Below are 21,406 nucleotides of genomic sequence, written 5' to 3' on the forward strand. Positions count from 1 at the left end.
AGGTTTACGAAGAAACCTACCAGCCGCGAACGACATAACGTGGCGCGCACATTAAACGCGAGTTAAAACTCGAGCTGGACGAGCAAAAGCATGCAGTGTGCTCATTAATGGTTGTTCAGACGTGATTATTACTCAAGAAATCCCCATAGGTTTTTACGTAGTTTTTGCATAATATTTTCTTTTCAGATTTCTTCGTACTCTGCTTATGTGTTCTTGTATATTACTTTCATTCAGATTTCCTCGTCCTCTGCATATTTTGTTATTACTCATTATATGCGAAAGTATTGTTAGTTCAAAGATACTGAAGTTAAAAGCCCGTGCACATTTATTCTCGTTATTCTGTCCTACTTGTCCACTCTTTCGTCACGCTTTTTCGCTGCTTCTATGAATGACCCAGCAACGGTATTCTAGCGTCATCTTACGGAGCGGAGCGGTTTTGGGACGTAAGAGGGCAACAATTATCTGGCAGAGCAGCCTTTTCATGAGAAACGACACGAACGGATTACTACAGTGACATATTATATCATACTCGATTGCGGTCATAAGGCATCAGCGTTGATTCACGCAACACAAGAGGCTTTCAAACGCGTACAAATTGAATAGTGTGCAATAGGACGTCAGCGTCAGCGCTGCGACTGCGAGGGCTTAAATGCTCCTGATGGAGGCGATGTAACTTAGGGTGCAAGCTGAAAGTATGGACGTTACGGGGCTTACCTGAGGAAGGGCAGCGGATAGAAGAGCAGGATGCCGATGACGTTGAAGAAGTGTGGCACAGGGCGATCTGCAGCGCGTGCTCCCGTGTCACGGGGCTACCAGCTAGTGCGGCCACCAGACCAGTGGCCGTGGTGCCCACGTTCGACCCCAGCGTGAGCGGGTACACGCGGTCCAGGTCCAGCATGCCCAGTGCCGCAAACGGCAGCAGCGCTGAAGTGAATGCCGAGCTGCTTTGGAACACGAACGTGATAAGGCAGCCCAGGAGCAGACTCAGGTAGCCGACCAGCATCGACGCTGGGAAACTGTACTCGCGGTTCACGCACACCGTCAGCACCTGTACACGAGAATACGGATATATGCTTAATTGGAAGGCACGTCGCTTACAGGTAATGGACCAGTCGGAAGGTTGTATATCAGAGACTCTGCTCAAACGCATGCTCTGGCGTGGTCGCCATAGCTTAAAATTTATTTTATGCATTATTTTGCACCAAGGATATCAAGAATTTATTCATCCGCTTTTTTGTAGCGTAGTTTAAAGAGAGATATAGTTATGAGCATAGCATTGCGTAACCACACAATCACAATGACATTGTTGTGATGTTCATCAAGAACTTTTGAAATAATTGTATAAATCTGTGGCGATGCAAGAAATGAAACACCACACAGAGAACACAACACGCAATTGAAAAAAAATTCACAGCATATCCACGGTGAATGATGAAGAGCTTGGGCGAAGCTCCTGAAGCAATCATGGTTACACCGTGAAATCTTCAGTGGTTTCGACCAGCAGTAATCAAAGCGATAGCCCAGTACATCATCAAAGACGTGACAAACTGTATATATTTATACAAGAAATTTTATTAATCGTAAGTGGTAGCTAGACGTGGCTTCCGTTCCCTTTTCATTATAACGGCTTTAAGGTCGGTGAAGTGATGGATCGGTGATGGGTCGTAGTGGGATGTTTGCAAAGACGAAGTAGTGGGCAGTTTGCAAAGGTGGCTTCCGTTCCCGCTTCATTATAATGGTTTTATGGTCGGTGAAGTAATGGAGCGGTGATGGATCGTAGTGGGATGTTTGCAAAGACGAAGTAGTGGGCAGTTTGCAAAGGATCGGTGATCGGTCGTAGTATACTGCCGGTTACGCCTTACGCCGGACGCGTGACAAGGTTATACTAAGAGGAGCTTCACCCCTAAAAGCGCAGGCACGTGTGGTGTCGTGTTCTCGCGTGGTCTCATTTTTTACGCCCCATTCAAGCAATGCATAGTAAATTCCACAAATTTTCCCAAAAATAACTTCTTCCAAGCAGCGCCTATTCCATAAACAAAGTTTATAAGTATATGTAGGCAAGTCACCGAAAACGTAGTATTTTTTTTTGCCTGAAGGTGGGATATCGCGAATTAGTGAGGCGACCTCCCCTTAGGACTTGATTATATGTTCCAGTTTTGTAGTATCATGCAGTGTTGCCACAACGCTAGAGCAACTTTCGCAATGTGGCGGCAACGTTTTGTCAACATTTGGTGCTACTAGGGTTGGTTGATTTTTGCCAAAGCCCTGCTCATGTTATGAAAACTTAAACTGCGCTTAGGACAAGACACCAGAATAGAAGCAGACAGGACGAACGCAGACTAACAACTGATTTATTTCAACATAAACTTCACTCCTGGAACAATGCGCGTGCGCAAAGACAGCCTTGAACGCGTGACGAAAGCACACTCCCCCACCAGGACCCTATCTACGTAAGAAATCAAGCTTTTTCCTGTCTGCTTCCTCTCTGGTGTCTCATCCTAAGAGTAGTTTAAGTAATTATATGTCATACCAACTAGCCCCTCAACACGTGTTCCTCCTGCTCATGGCATGGCTTCTTTTTTCCGGTGAGACAAGAGCCGTGAGAGTATGTTATGCATGTATGTATGTATGTATGTATGTATGTATGTATGTATGTATGTATGTATGTATGTATGTATGTATGTATGTATGTATGTATGTATGTATATGCATGTATTACGTAATGAGCAAGAACACAGACATTGCCCATTCGCTGTGCCGGCTGTTATTATTCTGACTACATCATTCATGTCTTCCGCCTGGTCGCAGCGTTCCCGCACCAGAACGCTCTTCGTCGTTACATTCGGCCATGATTAAAAGCGTGCGGAGCTGCCGACAATGACTCCTGGCCATGGCTGTGCTTCGGTGGCCAGTCTCGGTGACGCTGCTGCTAGTCGGGAAATTTTCTTATGATGCTCTGGCGGTCTACAATGACTGTCGGTTTTGCCGTAGGTCTCGCAGATGGCTGTTACTGTAAACACATGGAAGAAAGGCAGAGGGGATCTAGATACCGAAGCGTTGTGTCCACACAAGAATAGGTCGGTGGACGATATCACGATTCGTCACAGTGTGCAGATGTGATTGTGTGCTACGCATCGATGAAAAGGCAGCGATACGTCTTGTCAGTGTGCGACAGTACTTGAGCTTTGGCAACTCACTGCCTCCGCAAAGGACCAGCCTGAAATCCTAAACGAGCTGGTCCTGAGAGAAATCGTAGCATGTGAGCAGACATCATGTGAACATAGGCCAGACACCATGTCAGAGGAAAGAGGCTCTTGCTGCATCGGCAGTTCTCCGCTAATAGTGACTTCAACCACGCTAGTCGCCATGGCTTCATTAACTTCACTGAACGCCCACCTGCAGTCAGAATCGACGTTGTAGGCAGAAGACGCATGCTGTACGAGAATGTCTTTCAGAAAACTGTTTCTTTTGTCTGGGGTTCATTGAACCGGGCTTTGCTTAGCAGGGATTGAGCTCCGCGCATTCATGTGCTTAAAACACCAGACGTTGCACCGGCTGGTCGTGATGCCTGTACCTCCTAATACACGAATGTGAGTCAGCGTCCTGGTATGGACGCCATGGTGTGGCACCAGTCGTGCCGTGCTTTGGCGCCATCGCAAGGACGGTCAATGGGCACCAACAATTTCTAATGGTCCGGCCAGGCATGGGTGGTGCCGAGAGGATTGATGGTCTCATTCCACAGGACATGACCGCTGCCAAAGATTGCGACTTTAGCAGAGTTGAAACGCGCCAGCCGTCTCCACAGTTAATGCGCACGTTGACCAACCGGCCGTGGTCACTTGCGGGAGTGTGACCGTATATCTTTCAACCTCGCGCTGCCGATTGCTAGTATCCTGTTAGCTCAGTTGGTAGAGTGGTCGCCCAGGTAACAGCCTGGTCTCTGTTTCGATGCCCTGACCAAGACGAATTTTTATTTAAATAGAAGCTTTTCTTTCTGAGAAATCCGTATGGATTCCCTTGTGGCTTCTGCAACAATCAGGTCGTTATCAATCATCCCTTTTCATAACAGTTCCATTCCCTTGCGGTATTCTGCAAAACTCATTTACAATGACTAGCCAAACAATGCCATTCAAGCCTCACCGCGCCCTAGTGGTGGGTAACCGGCCTCACCTTGACAACGTGGCTCTGCGTGAGTCCGGTGAGCACCTTAACCAAGACGTAGAAACAGAGCAGGATGCTCAGCACGGCCAGCGCGAAGCAGCAGGCTCCCGTCGCCGTGTCGCTCCAGTTCAGCCAGTTGAATAGCGCTGCGCCTGCGTGACATAATTCAACTGTGTTCCTCATTATAGCTCGCTAGCACGCATCAGCATATCAGAACACCATGCACACACGTCCAAACAGCATGAAGTTTCTGAGCACTAGGTCGTCTTGCTCTCGTTCGCGAGATCGCGATTCTTCATATTTTATGCACTTTCATATCCACCCATACGAGGTATGTTGCTTACTTGATGTGTACAGCTGCTTTTATTTACTTTACTTTGTTTACAAATTCCTCAAGTACTCGAAGATGAGCATTTCGTGAGACTTGTAGCGTGGTAATGCAAAAAAAAGTAAGACATGGAAAAAATAGGACCAGCTACGTAGACCAGATATTTTTACTCTCGCACCCACGTTTAGAGCAAGCATACATAATCTTGACCCCAGTTGTCACCTGTCGGCGAGGCCAGTGAAGGGGCTGCGAGGTAGTTACGTCACAGCTGATGGCGAGCGAACACTGGCGGATATCATGTGATAACGACATGCTGGATGCTAGCGCAGCCGTCCGTTCCATGTAATCAGCAGCCCCCCAGCAAAGATGGCTGCCCCGTGCAAGCAACGAAAATTCTGGTCTCTAAAGTTTGCAAAATATACCGAATAATGTTAAGAATAGTTTGGAACCTCGTTAAGAAACCACCGGTGGCACCACAATAACGTAAGAAATTGTACCGGTGGTCTCTTGCGATTCATTGTCGGGATTATGACTGTCTACTTTCATTTAACCTTTGCACGATTGATTGCCGCGGCAGAACGGAGCTGATTCTCAAAGTCACTGAGGCTGAGGCGATTGCGAAATTGGGCAATAAGTGTGTTAAGTTTACCTTCACTGGCTCCCACCGACAAAACTTGTCTTCTCGGCGGCGGCAGTTTCCAAACGGTTTCCAACTCTTAACTGTTATCTTGTTCAATGTACATGGTTGCATAGTTGAATTTCATTGCGCCACAATAATTACTTGAAGCTGCTTTTTCTATATCTCAAAGCTGCGATGAGTTCTTCGCATGAAGAACTTCAATTCTCCCACTTGACATGACCGCCGACTTCCACTAATTGAAAAGTTAATTAACCTAACTTTCTTAATTACAGTCCCAAATTATGTCTAACATTCTTTAGATGCCTGCCGCTACAGAAAAAGCAATTGTGAAGGCAGCGAGCAAATGTCGCATTTTCCCGATTTTGGAGGTGTTCGACACATTTCTAGAAACACCCGGTATAACGAAAAAATCAGTTTTCCCGCTAGGGCGAATCAGCGAATGCGATAGCAACGAATTGGAATGTTGTACGTCGTTAGGCTGGCAGCTAACACTCTTGGGTCCGACCTCGCGTAAATCTACAAGACGCTGGTTTAAGGCAATTCAGGCGCTCCAGGGAGCGAAGCGGTTTACGTGCTACCTGTCGTTTAGAGAGAAATAAGCCGTGAGAGCCAGAAGCATAGCCGATATTTTCTCGTGGGGGGGGGGGGGGGGGGGGGGGGGGTTCTACCACCGTTTCTAAATGTTCGTGCGTGCGTTTGTATGTGTGCATGTATATATACCCATGCAAAATTGAAAAATTTCGGAGGGTGGCGTTTGAAACCCCCCAGCCCCTACCCTCCAGGCTACGCCCCTGGTGAGAGCGCAGCAAGTACAGGGGTACACGAGCCGCCTGCGACGTTTGTTGACCGAGCGCAAGCGCCAGTACTCACGACAGCGTCCTCTATATTGAAGTTCGCAGTTCCCATAGAGGACATTTTTTTAAGAGTGTGTTTTCGAAAGGAGTTTCCAGCACTGGCATGGGTCTGTGGTAGAGCACTTACTTTTCGTATGTTCCTCGAACCCCGTTTTTTCTTCAATGGACGGACACGTGCGGTGGTGGCGCATACTCGCCAGAGAAACTTGCTGAATATCCATGACAATTTCTGTTGCGTAAATGTACTTCCAGTGATCAATATAGATGAACGTTAGTCAGTAGATCTTAGGACCTCATCCTTACGAGCCGCGCATCTTTCTCGATCTCTATAGAACGCCAAACAGGCCACTTACATTTTGCAACGCATTCAGTGCCGTTTTTCTGGCAGCATCGCTTCAGGACTGTTCCATTGTCCTTGCCCAGCGCAATTTCCTTTATTACTTGGGTGTCGAGCTATCAGAAAAGAAGAAATACATGCGATTGATTGAAAAAGCTAAATAAGCCGGTGGTCAAACTCTCACTGAATGATACGTCAAACTTTAGGGCGTAGCGCTAAATGACAAGGACAGAAGGGTGACAGGACATGTGCTACTTCATGTGGTATCTTTTATCCTTGTCGTTTGAGCGCTATGACTTCAATTACTGCAAAGCGAGCCAACTAGCCTGAAGATCGCTGCACATAATTTCCATGCGCAAGGTAGATTAGCAGAATGAGGCAATGTAGATTAAAGAAATATGGCAGGTGGTTCAATCTCAATCCATTCATTTTCATCTCGATTTTATTCATTTGTCAATCCAACTGAATCATTGCATTGTGATTCAATGGAAAAAATTTCGGCAGTGTAACACCGGATAGCTAACATTAACAATCGTTAAGGCAACCTTGACCCCAGTTTAACATTATCCGGCATTACTTAGTGCCGACACGTGCTGGTAGTATGCAAAAATATGGTAATTAAATCATGTGACTCATTGAGACGCTCCGAAAGACTGTATGGTGCGTTAGGCCCAAACTTTCGCTTAGATATCATCGGACTTCAATGTGTGGTACAGAATGCGAGTGGGAGAGCCCAAGGAAAACATTTCCTTTTATAATTCTTCACTTACAACTCCCAACTTCGAGGCAATGGGTGAAAAAGTCATTCTTTACAGCGAGAATATGTTGTGAGCTATGTTAATGATATATGTTTATTAGTAAGTCCCCCTCTCTGCAAACCTGTATTGACGTCGAAAACAGATAGAACAGTGCCAGCCAACGTGCGCTGTCGAGACAATATGTAAAAAAAAGAAAGTCGTGGTACTTTCGATTCAGAACAATATCATCATAAGGCACGTCCTAATGGATGGCTCCAAATTAATTTTTACCGCTTGGAGTTCTTTGCGTGCACGTAAGTACACGTGTGTTCTTGGATTTCGCTCAAATAACAGTGTTTTAAGCGTGACTAGGATTTAAGCATGAAGCCTCGAGCATACCAGTATGAAATATATGCCATTTACTTCCACGGCGGGTGCATTCGTGCCAAACTATGTCAGTCTACTTGAATGCTTGTTCACCTGCACGATAAGCCTGACGAAGGGTTTCGTCAGGGCGTTAAGATAGCTGGACGTCTCCAGTCGCTGGCCCCGTCGATGACGTGCACAAACGAGCCGGACAGCTTCTCCAGCATGTCTGCGTTGAGGCCACGTGGGGTGAGAGAAATGCAGTTTGGCAACCAAGGGAAATCAAGAACTGATATAATTGAGGAATATATTTATAAAGGCTAACTGCTACGAAATTTCACGTTAGGTTAATCAGTATTGGCAGAACATTCATGGATTCCTCCGAAAATACCTTACAGTTTCAGTGGTGCGACCTTTTATATCTGTATAAGAACATAACGTAACATGCAGCGATGTTATAAGAAAGCATCACTATGAGAAAGCATCAAGTTCTGCATAATGAAAAACGCATAACGAACTTAGAAGTATGCAAAAGACACGCAAAACAAATTGCGATGATTCTTAACTCTTAAGCCACGATGATGTGTTAGAGTAAGAAAGAGCGAATTTATATACTATTAGGCGTTCTTCGTAAAACTTCAAGATATGAATTTTTCTTTCTTTATGAGCAACTACTTAAAGCGCCTAAGCCAAAGTGCACGTCCGCTTAAAGAGCTCCAGAATCACGCCTACTATTTGGCGAAAAAACGCATACTACGGTAAGTAAACACTGCCGTTAACAGCTCAGTCATATCTTACAGTCGAGCGCATAAAGGCGAGTTTTAGAAGAGTAGCGCAAAGTTGCCCCTTTTTCAAGCACCCTCTCTTCTTAGAGAGGCCAATCCTTACCCTCTTCGTAGGGCCGGTGCCAGCTCTATTTCGCCTTAGAGAAGATTGCTGCTATTGTCCGATAGCTGACAAATCAAGAGCGGCGTTTTGATCAGGTGCACTTCTTGTCACGAGGTGTCTCCTCGTGCCAACGCCGTGTTCTTTGCGTGCTTAAATTTCACAGTGGTAACACTAACGCGCACCAGAATCGCACCATAAGTGAGCAACCGCGTTTTATGACGTGCGCTCAAGTTCATGACGCGTGCAAACGCAGCTCCTTGTCCGGTGTCACCACTCCCTGTGTAGCCTCCAGCGCGCTCTACGTGACGAAAGAAAAGAAGCGCTCAAAGCGTGCGACAAATTTGTAACTACGCTCGCACTTGACAGATTCGTAAAACTTTCGCGGCAAACAATTGGTGAGGCAGTCAACTTCAACACTGGGATCATTCGATGAATACTTGAAAACGCGGTTCAAGGCGCCTTTAAGGGAACAGGTGAAACGTTCTGGTGACGCAATAGGCGTGAGAACATGCAGAAACGCTTATTCAAAGGCAGTGATTTAAATGGCCGAAAATACAGCCCAAGCACACCAACAAACTAACACGGCGGATGTCCTCCGTTAAAGCACACATAACCCCCCTTTTTTAAATAGAGTGTCATTACAACGCTAAATCCTAGTCAAAACCAGTTAGGAAACATTGAGGGAGTCTCGCTTAACGATCCATTTGTGCTATCTATAAGTGTTACAACTATAACTGAATACTGCAGCCCCGTTCATTGACCAGAGTCCTCACATTACTCTCATCGAACAGCTCAGTGTGGCGGATATTGTCCGCTGTGTGTCCTAAGAAAATCAGACGCACACACGCGTCCCCACTGTGTTGCGGCCGTGGTCCGCCCGCTTATGGCCAGGGTAGACGCGCGCGCCTCGTACGATTCTTGTCAAGCAACGGCTCAATTTTCCTTCTACTGTAAGATAGGCTATGGGTTCAGGCGCTCCAGTCCCATTGAAGAAGTCCACCGCACGATGCGTACAGTCTTACCTAAGCGACATACCGTGATGCTGCACTTACAGTTCGCAAATGCCACTGCAAGAGGGTGTGTGTCATATTTCGGTAGTAGTTGTGGCGGCGCGCCTGTCGCCAACAGAAAGCCAAGAGTGCACGTGAGCATACGCGCAAGTATACTGTAGACGTCGTATCGGACGCCCCAGCCGTTCCACTTCACTGTGCCTCGAAGAGTTGACGGCACATCTTGCGACAGTAACCGTTTAAACTCCAATTCATCTTCAAGTTGCCAAGTGAATTGTAATAGTTACCGATGTTAGGCGCAGAATCATGAATGTTGTTCTGACGCCCAAGATATTTGGAGCTGAGATTGAAATTTGTGGCGTTATGAATAGCAATCCTTGATGGTGCGGCTATCAGGCACATAAAGGAACTGTGCCAAAACGAAAAAAGGACGGTCATTCAGGCCAGGGAGGCGAAAGGGGAGGTTGTGGGGGAGGGGTGTTGATGTTTTTCTAATAGGGTGTTCCAGCGCACAAGAGGACTCGATGGCACCTGCATCGACTACAGGGAACTGCTCACCTGCGTCCGACCTAATTTATTTGTGTGGTAGATACCATCAGCAATTACTAATTGTCAACATGGGGGAACTATATATATAGTCGTAAAACCGATGTGTGGGCGAGATGGAACATATTAATTCTTGAGCAGCGCACAAGACAACACATGTACCGTAACACCTCGCGTGTGTTGACTTGGTGTGTGCTGCCCGAGAATGAGTAACTATAGTCGCTGTTTTTCGATGGAAAAAGTGAACGCTCAGACAAATTTTAAGAGATTCTGGCATCCCTATAAGGTGGCTTTGGTGACATCCTTATAGTGGTGGCTTAGGCAGAAAAAGAAAACTTTTTTCCTACTATATGCCTGGTATTTACGGTAGCAGAGAAAGTACTCGCGGCTCGAACGAAAACCAGCCGCTACGACTCTCTTACATAGGTGATAGACAAGCGCACCCTAGTTTTAGGGTACAGCCTATATATCTTTTTATGCTGTAAACGAGCATAGCCCCAGTCATCGCTTTGCTAACCCAATTTCTGCTGTCATTATACTATGCCATAGAGAGTAATGAGGAGACTTGAAAGGTTATGAAGAAGGCATTATGGCCTTCTTGAGAAAGAGGAGTGTTAATTGTGGTATTGAAACCCGTTTAACGCATGACAGCGTGCCTTGTCGGTGAGGGCTAAACCAAACAACAGGCAAGAAGGACAGTAAGTAAAGGTTCAGTACCAAGAAAAATATGACTTATTTTAGCCTCTACCGTGCACGAGCAAACAGCAAGGTGAGCAATGGCAAGGGATGATTTTTCGCCATTCACTATCAAACCTGGTGCAGTTCCACCCATTTGTTTGAAGCCAAGGTGAAAACATCATGGTCAGATCTTGGACGAAATCCCTGAGTCTGCCCAGATGGCGCATCTGTGTACGATTCTTTGCGTTATAATAGTGTCTGGCAATTTACTGCAGTAAACAAATGAACAAAGAAACGAAAAAGAACAGCCGTATTAGGAAAAAACAGTCAGGCCATACAAACGACTGAAGTTCTAGCTATTATTTTGCCTTTGGTAGAAGCTTAAACAACGGCAACATCTTTCTTTTGTTTCGAAGGCATTGGAGAACTGGTATTCAGTGTCACATCAAGGATTTCATTTATACTGCCGTCTGCCTATTCTTGGCCAATACGTCTTGCACCTCTCACTCCATTATTCGTATTATTTTCTCTTGCTGGCCATTCAAGACAGCGCACCTTGCCGTCACGGGAGAAGCGAGTCGACGACACGCGGAACTTGGCATACTCCTGAATGCCACTTCGATGGGCAGCAGGACGAGCACGGTGAGCCAGTTGAAGATGTCGTGCACCGTGGCAGCTGCAAACCCCCGGCGGAACTCGTCTCGTCGCTTGACGTGCATCAGCGAGATCATGGTGTTGGTCACCGAGGTGCCCACGTTGGCGCCCATTATGATGGGCACCGCGCTGCGCACCGTCAGCACTGCAAAATACCATCGTAAAGCCCTGTTTGATTGGCTGGTGCCATTGGCTACATGAAAAAGCGCTGACTCAAGTTGGTACTTCTTGAGGCGATTGTGTTAAAGAGCTAATTTTACAGAAATTTTGGTGTAAGCGTCGTTGGTTGTGAGCGAAAAGGCGTTGTCCGTGAACGAAAAGTCGTGATAGACGCAAATAAATTAAATCCTGTGTTTGCGACGAAAATCCAACCCAAACCTTCTGTGCGTCATGCAGTTGTTCTACCACAGAGCCGCGCCAGGGCTTGAAACTGTTTCGGAAGCAAAGAAGTCCTATACAAATGTCCTGTAGCGCGAAGAGTAGCGCTAACGCTTGTAGTATTGCGTGGAAAAAGCATAGAATCTCACTAGGCGTCCACACCATATATGACTGCGCATAGACTTGTTCATTTAGGGGCCCACCTATCATAAAGCAATGTCATAAATAATCATCATGACCAAAAACACTATCAACAAGCGTACACCTGCGTAGGTGCGGGTATTACCTTACGGACATATACTGTGTACTTCGCTAATTGGCAAAATGATGAATTTTGACGTAGTGGACACTTCAGAACTGCACTTGAAGTAGGTAATTTAGGAAGTCTAAAATGGTCAATGCTATGCGCTAAGACGTTCCTTTCCTTGCGGCATGGTACAGGTGTCCACAAACGGAGCCACCAGAGAATGGGAAGCGATGCGAACGGTGCCCAATTACGCTGTCGTGTTCTACTCCTGCAAGCAGAGCTCAACAGTCCTCGAAGTTTCTTTTTCAGTGGTGTTACGACTACGGCCTCGAAATAGTATTTTAAATAATTGGGAAAGCGAGATGGCAAGCATAGCGGATGGCACGCGTGTGAGAGTGTCGCCTGTAGTTAGATGCGGAAAACTCACAGGGTCCCATATGTCCACGGAAATCGAGAAACCGCGCGAACCACAGGATAGTAGGATAGAGATGGACAAAGTCCGCCTCTGTCCTGTTGTACTATAGTTCTCGCGGTTTCTCGTTTTCTGTGGACACGCACCAAACGGCCGAAATAAGCAGTCTAGACCCTTATGAAACCGTTTAAGAGGACTCAAAGGCGAAAACCATTCTCTTCAAAGAGATGTAATGCCGGGCGAATTGATTAAGGTTCATATTTAAAGTAGTGCAAAAGACGGAAGCACAAGACAAAAAGCGACATGGCAAGGCGCTGAACTATTTATTTATTTATTTATTTATTTTTTATTTATTTATTTATTTATTTTTTATTTATTTATTTATTTACTGCAATCCCACGCCTGAAATTATAGCAGTGTGGGAATTACAGCCGTGAATATTGCAAGATAAACAAAACATATACATAACAAAAATATGGAAACAAAATTAAATTATAAGAATACAGAATAAAAACTAATCAGAGACTGATATACAATACTGACAAATACATACAACTGTAGATAAAAATACAAATAAATAAACATAGGATACGGTAACTACACCCGAAACCAACTCACAAGAACAGCATCTGCTCTTTCAATGAGCTCAAATAATTTTCATTACTTCTCCCGACAGTTACTTGGCCTTAGAGAGCCCTATGCTCCGAATTCATATGTATCCAGTATCACTTTGATCTTGAGCTAAAACCATAAATAATTCTGAGTATTAGGAGATCGACCGAAGATGCTTGGAAAAGAAGCAAGACTGTCACTCGTTCCTCGTGCCACTAATAATTACACCGCCGCCATGAGTGCCTTCCTTGCGTTTAATCTCATTTCTTTTGCCACCTCTAACAATAGTATGACCCTATAAATGTTGGGGAGATGCGTCTTGCAAGAAATGTTACATCTGCCTGCTATAGAAACGCATACTTTCCTAGAAGGCTATTCATTTAGACAACTCACATGACTCCACACCGGACCTACGGGCCCCTCAATCACTCGGAGTTCGGATGCAATAAAGTTGTTTCTACGTCGCATTCGCTTCCCTTCGTACAGGCGCTTTTCGACATGGCACTTTTCTGTTGGACCATGTTTTCTCCATTCGCGTAGTACAAAACCCATTAAACGAGATGAAGTCATTGATTGTGCGCGACAGCGATACAGAACGACCAGAATGAACAGGCGGGCGTGTGACTACAGCGCGAAGCATGACAGAATACAAAACTTGAACTCATGTCCCGCGTATAGAGACCAACCCGTACTGTCTGTCAAAGTGACGCCACGTGAACCAACTTGTTAGCGCATCCAAGTGCGGCGACAAGACAGGAAATGCAAGAGAGAACTGCTACTGTTGATTGTATTTTAAGTCCTTAAGGGGCTCTTTATAAGAGAACAAGAGAGCAGGCAACAGCCACAGTGCTTGCGTAGTCTGCCCCGCTCGAATGCGTCTCTCCCTGTTTTCTATTATTGTTCGTAATAGAGCGTATATTACCATTTCCCTTAATATCCATGGGAGAACGATGGGCACATAGCACAGTCACGATTGAACTATGCTTATGTTGTCATGGAATAGACCACGTACGGTTGGAGCCAACCATGGATACGGTGATGGAGGTGGACGAGGAAGAACTCTGCACCATGACCGTGACGAGGACGCCGATCATGAGGGCCACCACGGGGTTGCGTAACACGCTGCTGTTGGTGAATACGCGGCCCGCCGCGCGGCCACTGATCAGCTTGAAGGCGGCGCTGAGCACGTCCAGAGACACGAGGAAAGTCAGGATGGCCAGCACTAGGAAAAGTACGTGCACCAACGCCCCCGTGGCGGAGTGCACCGAACTGTCGGCCCCTGTGGTTGTAGATTGATTGTTTGTAGATTTGTAGATGTAGATTGATTGATTGTTTCATAAATTATTCTAGTGACTTTTCATTACCATCCAGGCTACAATCACTGGAAAGAAATGCGAAGCAGCAGAGAATGTGGATGCCGCACTGTTCGCGTTTCTTTCCATCCACAATGGGCAGTATTGCGTAGCAAGACGTGGGAAAGAGAAGTGATGGGACGGTTTGGAGGAGGGAAACGAGGGGAAGGCCAATAGAGAAAGAGATAAAGAAAGGAAGAAAGAAAGGGAGAAGGAAGGGAAGAGGACAGAAAGATTATGAAGAAATATGAAAAAGAACTCAATCTGATTTCGCCAGCTGGTCGGGCATGCTTGCCAGCTACGCTGTTCACGCGGATTGCACAGGCGTGGAACTGGCTGTATTTTTTGTTCTAATATATGCGAATAACAATAGCACCACTATTGAGTTTCGCACAAAATATTTTTATCACTAACCATGGATGCAATATCATAATCTACAGAATAATTAGGCATCGTACAACATTGAACTTCTGAAAAATTGCTGGGAATGCTCAAATCTATATGAACAATAGTGCTTCATCACTAGGAACTTATGTTCTCTTAAATTCGTGGTCATCTCAAATTATAGATTTCACTATCACCTTTCGGCATTATCATACCCTACGTTCGCGATAATTTTATCCCCAGTTCTTGTTGATAGAACTTCATCTATCGGCGAAGTGCTTAGCCGCATGTCTGAGGAGTCGCCTCAAGGAATTATTTGTAGGAGGGTAAAAGATGCCGACGCACGATGTTCTTGGTAGTACAGTTCGAGCCGTCGACGATGCTCAAAGCTCATAGCTGCCATTTCCAAGAAAAGGTGCACGGAGTGCTTTATGATGCAATGCGAGTTGTCGATTTGTGAAATGTTTAGGCGCAGTCGGCGTGCGACATTCTTGAACGCGCAAGTCAGCGCGGTCAGCGCGCTGACGTAGTCCGATGCGCGTCATTCCCGGCCGTCATTCTGAGCAGTAGTACGTGCGATGTGTTTCGTCGCAGTATCCGAAAAGTACGCATTCAATACGTCTGATCGTGCCGAAAAATCGCGATGAGGAAAATGCTTAACTCGTGGTTCAGGGAATGAGTGGGCGATATGTTCGACAGTCACAGACAGGGAATCTGGGCGCAATCTTGTAAACGTTCTGTGAAAGAAAGCAATGAATTGTCATGAGCGGACGAGAGGGAGCAAACATCGCGCCGCACGGGAATGGCCCAGGCTAATCTGATGGTCAGACGAGAGAGCAGCAACCAGAAATGGCAGTGTTATCAATCATTTTGTCGCCTGCTAGGCAAAGAACCGGCACAGGACAGACGGAGACACCGTTCCGTGTGATATAGCGGATATGGAACGGTCATTGAACGACTTGAATTGTATGGAAGCGCAAGCGCTAGGACCGGAGAATTGAAGTTGCCTGTTTTGCGATTGGCTTAAACCGATCCCGCACCGATAGTTTGCGAAAATGGCAACCAGCCTCCCACCAAACGTCTCGTGAAATTACGACATCACGAAGCGCCCAATCAAGACATTAACACAAACCAATAGGTAAAGTCATCGCGCTCTTGAATTTTTCCCTTTGAAAAACAATGTCTCCGAATATGATATTCAGGTATAATATTTCAATATTTCTTCACGCGTTCAAAACATTGCTCCATTCACTCAGTTCACCTATTGGCGGTTTGCTCCCCTCGTTCTCTCGTGACGTTTGTTCCGTTCTGTCACGGAACGTGTACAACATTGCGCCCTTGTAGTGCCGGCCGCGCTTCTGCGATCTCCGCGCGGAACCACCGGCCTATCTAATCTGGTAGTTTCGCCTCTTTCAGTAACAACTTCATAAGGACTAGTTGGCTTATAAAGAGCAGAGGATCAAACAGCGCGATTAGAACAAATGCAACAAACAAAGGATGGAAGACCACGGGAGAAGCGCTGACTGCCAACTTGGAGCTGGAAGTAAGCGCTTGTCCCGTGCTCTTCGTACCTTTGTTGTTCTTGTTCTAATTGCGCTTTCTTCCTCTGCGCTTTCTTTTATTCAATTCTATCAACGCTCCAGGTGCATTTAGCGGCGCTGTCACCTTCATGTACCGAATGAAGTCCAATTTGGTAACATCGCCTGGCGCGTCGTATGTTTCAGGTTCGAGTGTAGGTGCGTGAGCGCTGTCGAAGATCGTAGCAATAGCATAGATAAAAGAAAAGCGCCGGTCAATTCGATCGCGCGAAAGGCGCATAAGGTGGAGGGAGGGAGGGCAGCTGCGTGCCTTCAGCAGGAAATGCATACTATGATCAGCAGGGCATGGTCACCTGTGGTCGCTCTCGCCGTATCTTTGCACGGGATCAGCCGACGGCTCATAAATCCGTAAGCATTGTGTTATCATCAAAGAGTTTGCGGTGAAACCAAGACAGCACAAAGGTCGCTTCGCTCGTTTCCTTGCGTAGCATTTTGTTTTAGTTGGACAAAGTCTCATGCGAAAGCAAGTGTCATCACAAGGCAAATACAGCTCACACTACACGATGACTGACACAAGAGACATGATGCGCTGAAGGATTGACCTGGTAGATTTACTTCGTGTAACGTTTCAATGTGTTAGTATAGCATTCATTTATTCGCCCCTGCGGCGAAACGCATCTTTACCACCGAAGACAGTTACCGGTAGCCAAACTGAGCCAAATAGATTTAAGTGCACGCTCATCCTTTCAGCCCTGGAATTTTGAATTTGGTCAGAAAACTTTTTCGCGCGTGTTTTACTGATAGTTAGGATCTCGGGAGGCCGCGAACAAAAAAAATCAGTTTCACCGCAAAGGCGAAGCAATGAATGCGATAGCAACAAATTGTAGTGTTACACGAAGTTAGGCTGGCAGGTAACTGTTTTGTATCCGATCTCGCGTAACTACAAAACGCTGGTGTAAGAGAATACGGCCGCTCCAGTGAGCGATGCTCTCCGTATAGTCACTTCGCGTTGAGAGCGCAGCACGTAGAAAAGTATACGAGCCGCCCGCTGTGATGGCTTTCGAGATAGCGCGCGCGCCAGCTATCGCGACCCCGCCCTCAGATTCAAAGGTCAATGTTGCTCCTCGCGCGACACTCCCCCCCCTCGCGTCTTCGCGTCCTTTTTCGTGCTTGTTAAAGATGCGTGGGGCGTTTGCTATCTGCTTCGGCGGCAGGCCTCGCGAGCGGGGGGATGTTATCACATGCACCCTTCGAGCGACGTAAACGGGACGGCTCGTTTGATCTCTGCTTCGGCCGCGTTCGTCGCCCCCTCTCGCGCGCTTTTAGCCGCTGTAGAACATGCGATGCGGGGGGGGGGGGGGGGGAATTTTCTCGATTTGAACTTTATACCGGAAGGACATGACGGCGACGGCACAAAGCCGTCGAGACTGTCTATATATTTGCTATCGCAACAAAAATGAGCCAGCGGTGCAACTACTTATGGTTTTACATACATGGTGTCAAATTAGGTCATCAGTACTCAGTGGTTGTGAAATGAGAAAAAACCCTTCTTTATTCCTGGTTTTCCTTCACGTCTGTGCCTGCGGACCGACATTTGATCCAATATTCGAAAATCGCAGTACACAAATTGAGATCCACACAGAAATATGTTCACGAAAATACGGTGCTTCTCCCGCCTCAGCGTCACCCATGACTTCGGTCAAGCTTCTTCAGTGCGGCTCTCAAATCCGCAACATGCAACAATGGCGGCATCGATCACAGTGGGGATCTTGGAAGTATTCCCCCAAGAACTAGCCGTTTCGGTTTCGTTTCTGGGGAGCTAGGGGAAATTGTGTGGCGTCGTCAATTGACGACGCCAGCGCCAAAAGGGTTAAAGAAACCCAGGTGGCAGAAATTTCCGCAGCCCTCCACTACGGCGTCCCCCATAATCATATTGTGTATTTCGGACGTTAAACCTTAGCAATTATTATTTCTTTTATCCCAAAGAAAACCTACAACACAGCAATAAATAAAACCGCAAGTGCATTGGAAGCCGCAAGCACGAAGACTAGGCAAATCCGTATACTACCCATCATGCCCATGGTGGCTGAACGATCTGAGCGCTATAGCAGTATCTTGTAAGTATTGTAGGAAACTCTCTGGGGCAGGGCCAAACGACATATTTGACGACTGACAAATGAACTTCCTGGCAAGACTAATATGGTCGAGGCGGCGGCAGCGCTCAGCGGGTCCGTTACAGAAGTTTTGCAAAAGATGCGGGCCGTTGCGGAATGAACAACCAAGAGTTAAAAAATAGAATAAAGAAAATACAACAACGAAATCGAAGTTTCTCTCATGACTTCCGCAAATTATTCGCTACCTTCGCTTACAAGACATTCTTCCTGTCATTTTTGTGCTCAAGATACACGTCTTCAACGCGTCTTCAGTATGTTCTGAAATTTTTAGTTCCTCGAATAACTTGAACAATTGAAATATATTTCCAACAGAAGCGAATAGCAAACATTTCAAATCGACTATCGTAGTTCACAATATTCACACACCCCTATCCGAGATTCCTTAGAAATCAGTGGGTATGAGGGACAATTAAACACGGCACACAATTATTATGACTACCTAATTCTGTCGAGTGCATACAGACAGAAGAAGTAATCAAAATGATGACCTTATATCGCATACAGTGATAAATTACAATAAATTTCGGAAAATTAATGTTCAAATTGAAACAGTGATGATTTTTAGCATATTCACAGCCCCCTTTCAAAGATATGAAATTACAAATATACCCGTCCTTCAAACATAACGGAAGGATAAGTACATCTTCACAGGCACAAAAGAATATGTATATATAAATGCCCAGGCACTCCGTACAGATGGTTAAGCAGCGAAGCTGTAATGCGCCGCCCCGATGTTTATCAATGGGTTAAATACAACGCCTTAATGAAGACTTTGTCAACTATTCGTTATATATGTGCAGAAATCATAATTCGTGTTTGTCGCCCGTGTGTCCCCTTCATTTTTAATGGACCCGTAGTGAGTAGTGGGACTTCCCAATTGCTGTGGAACACGAGCTAAGAGGTTTTTCGTATATAGGAATACATAGGACGAACGAAATTTGGTTTCGTCTTGCAATGTACGGCTTCACTGTACAAAGGAAGCTTGAACGGCACAAGCCAGGGTGTTCGCAGAAATGTGCGCGAAAATCAAAGAATACGGGTAATGCAGCATTTCAAATTCAAATTCAAGTTCCTTATCTCTGCCTTGTAGAACTACAGACAGTGGAGGAAGGTCGATCCAAGTAGGTCGCGAAACTTCTGGCGAAAAGCGGTTCAGAACCTACTGCCAGCAACATCAGCTAGGGGAGTTATGGGTGCTGCGATTCAAGAGCGACTAGGTGTGGAGGGAAGAAACACTAATAACGAAAAAACAAGTTTTATTCAAGGGCGAAGCAATCTTATGTTTCACAAGTGACGTATTTTTTTCCCGCACAATTATATGTAGAATCAATGTTAAAAGCTTTTATGCCAGTGTCTAATTATTACTAAAAACATTTTCCTGAAGAGACGTGCACGCCATAATTGTTCAGTGCAGTCCTTACCGTGTGATAAGGCGTGCTCGTAAAGTTCCTCTGCGACGACACGCCCCTCATGTGTTTTGGTGTTGCGCACTTGTACGCGTTCTCTGAATTATTGTCGTGAGAATTTAATTTTTGCTCTGCTCGGAGTCGTGAAGTGCGTTTCATCGTTGGTGAACGTGTTCAGGACGGTGCCCAACGGGCAACGGGACGATGCGCATAACATTTACCGCCGAGTTGTTGCTTCGGTATACACGGGAACCATGTGCGGTGCAAGGGCGCAATAGCAACGCACGTTCGCCTGGCGACCCATGTCTTCTAGATATGAAACCGCTAAACCGATAAGATTCCGAATACTGCGCTTGCTGGATTTTCGTGAATCAGCATTCCTGCAGCCCGGCTTCCTTCGTGAACATGCAGTGCCTACTGTTATTCGCTATCGGTGAGCATATCGCCAAGTTGTATATCGCGCTACGATTCCCAAGCATGTATACGTTATACGTAACAGTAATTTATCGGAGGATAAGGCAAAACATAGCGCACGTAGTGTCCGGGCACTTTTTGTACTACATATTACCACACTTGGTGCTCAATGCGTGCAGAGTGATAAAATTGCGTTATTGAGACCACTGAATAAAACTGAAATGTGATAATTTTGGCGTGACTAGGCGTCATTTCTTCTTGATAGAACTGAAACACACAAGCAATGCGCACTTTAAGAAGCCTGCGTATGCGCGAAGCAAATAAGCTACGCTGCAAATATGACGGGTACGCTGCTGGTTGCTTTAATCCGACTGCTGAAGATACCACGAACGACGAATAAAAGTCCAAGAATAAGTTTCCTAGTAAAACCAAGGCGAATTAAACGGCAGTACACTTAAACCCCACTCTAGTCATGAGTCGATATAGTTTTGGACTTGAAGCGCATTAGTCAAGGACTCGGCAGCTCTTCTTAACACGACTGCTTAGTGACCAGGGGCCTACGAAAACAATTTTCAGATCAAATTTTGCGCTAGCGCCAACAAAATGACGTCACTTAAATACCCGATGTTGTATCACATTCGCATTATTTTTTGTTCTGCCGGAAGCGTTCCCTCCTCACACAGATGGCTCTAAGCTTCATGAGCAGCTGATGAGCCGCCATTTTCTGAACGCATGGGCGTCTATGGAAGCTTCGCTACCAGTTACATTTACCTTGGTGGAGGCGCAGGAAAAGCTATCAGAAACAGCTTGACAGAGCCGCGGCATGCTTTTGCTTGCGACATATTTGCTCGCTGCGTTCACAGTTACTTTTCCTGTCGTGATAGACATCATGAGCTGACACAATTTTCCAGCAATAACTAAACAAATTAAGCTAATTTGCTTTTTAGCTAGAAGAGACAGGCATTCAGCCATATTGGGAGCCCTTCCTGCGAAGAGCCCATATCCGCTTTGACATTTCCAAATAGTCGAAGCTTGACAATTTTAGCAGACGTATGAAATCCGACCGATTTCGCCGGCGAAACCGAAACGGTGAAGAGCGCTACTGCCATACTCTTCCCACAAGAGCAACACGGAATATAAGAAATTGTGGTCGGTCGCATTACTGATAACTTGGTTGCGCTACCGGTTCTAGTCGCAAGTGGGAATGAGAACACTGCGTACCCTAGTGAGTGAGAGGGGGACGTTGTCACAGACAATGAAAATACGTATCATATCAAGCACACATATTAG

The 21,406-nt window shown here is 46.0% G+C and overlaps 1 protein-coding gene across 1 annotated transcript in view; it reads right to left on the reverse strand.

Moving 5' to 3' along the window:
- Positions 1 to 21,406, reverse strand: part of LOC119377082 (sodium-dependent phosphate transport protein 2B-like) — a 60,541-nt gene that overhangs the window by 15,274 nt on the left and 23,861 nt on the right. The window contains 5 exon segments of the mRNA XM_049411531.1: positions 715 to 766; positions 769 to 1,048; positions 4,171 to 4,313; positions 11,150 to 11,344; positions 13,861 to 14,127. Of these exon segments, the coding sequence (XP_049267488.1) occupies positions 715 to 766; positions 769 to 1,048; positions 4,171 to 4,313; positions 11,150 to 11,344; positions 13,861 to 14,127 (937 nt within the window).

The sequence above is a fragment of the Rhipicephalus sanguineus genome, unplaced genomic scaffold (assembly GCF_013339695.2).
Source record: "Rhipicephalus sanguineus isolate Rsan-2018 unplaced genomic scaffold, BIME_Rsan_1.4 Seq340, whole genome shotgun sequence".
NCBI lineage: Eukaryota > Metazoa > Arthropoda > Arachnida > Ixodida > Ixodidae > Rhipicephalus > Rhipicephalus sanguineus.